The sequence below is a fragment of the Nelumbo nucifera genome, chromosome 3, assembly GCF_055504915.1.
Source record: "Nelumbo nucifera cultivar China Antique chromosome 3, China Antique-T2T, whole genome shotgun sequence".
NCBI lineage: Eukaryota > Viridiplantae > Streptophyta > Magnoliopsida > Proteales > Nelumbonaceae > Nelumbo > Nelumbo nucifera.
Genome location: NC_142651.1, coordinates 86839824 through 86844765, shown reverse-complemented (window position 1 = coordinate 86844765; position 4942 = coordinate 86839824). Strand labels below are relative to the sequence as shown.

Sequence of the window (4942 nt, the reverse complement as noted above, 5' to 3'; positions counted from 1 at the left end):
CCGACAAGAGAGGACCTCTCCCTCGGCTGCAAGGAATAGTGTTGCACTCTCTACTTATATGGATCCCGGGAATTAAATCCTTTTTGCAAACTTTTTAGAAACCATAATATATATACTTTTATATCTCATATAAAATATACTTTGCAAAACAATCTCAACGATTCAAATCGGCTGCCGGCAGTCTTGGTTTCCATCAGTGAGAGTGCATCCCCGATCATTACCTTTGTCCCACAAAGGGGCTGATCCTGTCACTATGATCACCACTCAGATGAATTCTCAGATTGTCCCAACATACCCAGGTTTTGACCCCCGCTAAGGATCTCACTGATTGGTACATCAAAGACAACCCAATCCGACACCTAGTGCAGTATCATAATCGAGTCTAGGGGTCGGGTGTAACTTTCCAGTTTTGCCCATTAATCTCCAAGGTCCAGGGCAATACTGGAAATCTGGTCCAGTTCAAAGATTCAATTAATCCTACACTATATGTGCCTAGGGTCTCACCCTGGCAGTTGAAACAGGCCACCCCAACCGACTTGGTGGCACAACAGTGTCAGCCTTATCAGGATAGGTCTCCCCAAACCGACCCACTGGCTGTGAACATTTTAAACTGACACGAGTCTCATTAAGTGTCCAGTTTAAGGGTATTACACAGAAACATACCAAGGGAACATGAATCAAATATGCACTTTTATTCATTTACAATAAACTCATAAAGTACATCATTCTGATTGAAGCTAAGGGCATACAAAACTGTCCAACAGTGGAGCAGCCAAGTATAAATAGGTGCATCACTCCCTATGTAACCTAGCCGTCTGGTGGTAAAAACCTCAACCACCTCCCTGGTGAGCTCAAGTATAAATAGGTGCATCACTCCCTATGTAACCTATCTTGGCTTTTCCTACTCTCAAGCTCTCTAGCACTCGGGTGACCTCATCTGGGCTCCTCCTCTCAGGCCTCGTCCGACCCCTTGTTACGCACTTGGCTAACTTGATCGTCGGAGTCTCCGCTCTTGGGATAACACCCAAGGCCTTTGACGTGCTCTTTGATCCTCAGGTCGGACACTGAAGCCCTCAGATTCATCAACCCTCGGACGTACTAGCCCTCAATTAAGGAAGTGAAATTACCTTGTTTCTGTTAGCCCATCCTTGGCAGCAACAAGATCAATTACAAATAAATGACATATAGGTGATCGACCACACATCTATCTTCATGTCCATGCTTAACATGGGCCCATTCCGCTAGGGGTGAGCAAGGGTCTGTTCGGCTCGATTCCATGACAAAACCTAGACCTACCCTCTAAGGATCAATTCCAAAGTTTTGGAGCCGGAACCTACCTTGTGAAGGTTGGTTCTGGCCTTGGTGGTTCTAGGATTGGTTATAGGGTCTACCCATGGAACTTGTACCTTCTTTACTCTCTCCCTTCAAAAAAAAAGGCATGTTTTTTAATAAATATAATAATAGTTTGAAACTTAAATTATATTTATTGATTAAATTGGATAACTTAATATGTAGATTATCATTATATGGTTCAAAACTTATAAATTTAAATTTAAATTTTGTAAATATTACCTCTTTCACTACTTATTGTACACATTCAAATAATAAAATGAAAACAAATGATAAAATCACCAAGTGAGACCATCGCCTTTATAACCATGAGTGCTTGAGCTCAAATCTTCACATTTTCAAAAGTATTTTGGGGTTTATTTCAAGGCTAGTTCAGTTCCAAGGAAGGTTCCACCTAGGCCAACCAAGGTCGGTTCAATTTGGATAGGGTAGACCCCTTGACTATAGAACCGGCATGGGTGAGGATCGGTTCCAAGAATTTGGAATCAGACCCTATCCAATAACAGATTGAGTGGGATTGGTTCAAGACTGATTCGAGGTCAATTCTATTCGATTCCGGGTAGAATCTACCCATTTGCTCACCCCTACCTTCCGCTAGTGCATTGATATATGGTGGATATATCAAAGAGGGAAGCCTGCAAAAAGAGAGACTTGGCTTTAATTCAGATACGGTTTAGACACATCTGAATTCAATCCGATTATTGAAAAAACTTAGATCTGATCATATCTTGCTGGGGTCTCATATCATATTCTGATCCGAATATGTAAACAGATAATCCAAATCTGGAATATTTGAATTGGATATGGATTGGGTTTGGACTTTCACACTCAATTCAGAACCATATTCATGCAGAAGATCGAATTGTTGTATTCATAATCCATCCAACCCAACCCATTTATATCTTCCCAATGAATGAATCAGCCCATTTCAAACCCGCTGAGACATAAGTGGGTGGATTGAATGGACCACATGATGGGTTGGGTTTGCCATCCCTAACTTTGTCTTTCCAAAATCAGTGGTCCTTATAGAAGCGGAAGTGGCACCTTATCTTATTCTAGTCCCCAAGTCGAGAAATTTTCTCATAAGCTACTTCTATCTATGTTGAAGCAAGTAGGACTAACAGCAAACCTTTCTTCATGGCCTTGCCTGCCTTTTTTCTCAAACAAGGCTTCATCTCTACATAGAGGCATTAATATTAATCCAATTGAAGCTTTCAAGCTGCAAAGCCAGAGATTGCAGAGCATTCGTTGCAATTCAAGGCGAAGAGTAAGATACGAAGATGAAGATGAAGTCGTTGATGAAGAATATGGTCACAATTCAGAGATTGCCATGTTAGAATCTTACAGCGAGTCAGCCAGGAATGAGGCTCTTCTAGTACGAGCAGTAGTGGATAACCAAGAAGAGGAAGTGCTGATCTTCAAGGTGAGTTTGCTTATGAAGGTTTGTCAACATATAGAATTCAACGTATCCTGTTTGGGAGGGCTAAGCTGAAGATTCGGCTAATCTGATTCAGCTGCTTTGAAGCCCTCCAGATTATAAGTTATTTATTTCCCATATGGAAGATTTGGTTTTCTAAGGTGGACCCCACTTAAACAGCCTATAAGCTGCGTTTGGTCACATGGCTAAAAATTTAGAATGCCCAAATTGGCTGTCAATTAGGGATGGCAATTTTTCCTTTTTCTCTGATCCCCGTGGGGCGGGAATGGGGGTGATTCCCTCTGCCCCCGCAGGGACGGGGAGAGCACTTCCCGCACCATGGGATCCCTACTAGCTTATCCTATGCACTTCTAAGCAGCTGAACCAGAATAGCTGACTCCTCAGTTCAGCCTTCCCAAACGAGTCCTTAAAGAGGCTGAAGTAGACGACCCTTCAAATGAATGCCTAACAGCTGATTTGGGCTCTAGGGATTTTTTCATCAAACATAGTTTGTAGGCTGTTCATGTGGGACTCACCTTGAAAGGGTAGAATCTGTGCTCTTCAGCCCTCTCAAATGGACATCACTAAGGACATTGTTCAAATTATAATCTGAACTTGTTTGATGAATATGGTTTAATTCCATGTAACATTGCAGGGGTTCTCATCTTGCTTGAGCTACAGGACTTCACCAAACCCATCAAGAAGTGTTCTTCCAGCAAGGGCAGTTATCAAGTCCATAGACAGAATAAAAGGGCCCTTCAACCCTGCCAATATTGAGTACATTGAGAAAGATTTGACATGGGAAGCTTTTAAGAGCCGTCTCCAGCTCAATTAATACTAGTTCTTAGCTTTTCAGCTTTTACCACATTATAGATACAAGGAAGGAAAGATAAATTCCTATTTTCCCTTTGATTTTATTTTACTTGCATAACCAATATGGGTTTTGTTTGCATGACAAAGGACATAGAATTAACGATTCTTGATTGGCATTGAGAAAGGCAACGTTGTCTGCTGCAATGGGTAATTTAGTTTATTCTCAATTTTTCTTCTCTCCATAATTTGTTTTCTTTTTTTTTGGCAAATTAAAACAAGAAAATTGCTACACAAGACGGGGTAGCACGGCCTCATGAATCTTAAAAAGCAAATTACAGCAAGCTCTCTGGGCAAACCTAAATGACTCGACCAAGAACCAAAGAAATCTGCATATGTCAACTAGTCAGCTGCTACATTGGCCCCACGGAAGACATGCTGGTAGTAGATACCACAATCCAAAAGAACACTAAGGCTATGTTTGGTTGTAATGCAAATAAAACCATGGCAGAGCAAATTATTTGAGTGTAAATTCTGACCTATTTTTGTTTCAAATTTTAGCTTATTTTGTTTGATTGCAATACAAACTAAATGAATTAAGACATGAAGCAGAATAAAGTAAAGCCCCAAACAAAATTAAACGAGAATTTGCATTTTATTTAAATTTGCACTTTCATGTATTTGTACTAGTGCAAATAAAATTACATTACAACCAAACACAGCCTAAGCAACATGCACTCATTGATCAAAGTCTTCACTCTCCACGATGGATTCACCTTCTTTCTTAAAAAGTCAATGACTAGCTCTGAATCTCCCTCGATGATGATAGGCTGGTTCCTAAAGTTGAGCACAAGGTTATGGACTTCCCACGCAGTCCATGCTTCAAAAAGATTGATTGTAGTACTCCCCAAAGCATATGGTTTCGAGTCAAGGACCTCATCATGATGATATCTACCAATACAAGAAATACCCCAAAACCCATTAGAATCATAAAATGCATCAAAATTAATTTTAATAACTCCCTCCCAAAGACACTTCATTGGATTTTTTTTTTTTTGAAAAGAGAAAGAAGTGTACTACACACAATGGGATTTACCACTTGGAGAAATTTCATCACACTGAAAATTAATTCAAGTAGGGGTGAGCAAATAGTTTATCCGGTTAAAAATTGAACTTCATGAAGGGCATTTTGGTCAACCCACTTGATGATGGACACATGGACACTATTAGTGACACAACGTCCCACTCAGCAAGATAGTTCACTGGCTCGACATACAACAGTCAATATCAGGTACGAAGTCGAGCTAGAGCGAGCTCGGCCCACAATGTCCGACACAATAGAACAGCTTGCTGGAGTAACATGTG

General features: G+C 40.6%; 1 protein-coding gene across 1 annotated transcript; it reads left to right on the top strand.

Annotated features, from left to right (window-relative positions):
• Positions 1 to 2394: 2394 nt before the first annotated feature.
• Positions 2395 to 3807, top strand: LOC104613498 (uncharacterized). Its single transcript, XM_010281332.2, has 2 exons — positions 2395 to 2773; positions 3423 to 3807. Exons 1-2 carry the CDS (start codon positions 2450 to 2452, stop codon positions 3600 to 3602), a joined length of 504 nt encoding a protein of 167 aa, XP_010279634.1. The 5' UTR covers positions 2395 to 2449; the 3' UTR covers positions 3603 to 3807.
• Positions 3808 to 4942: the final 1135 nt, after the last annotated feature.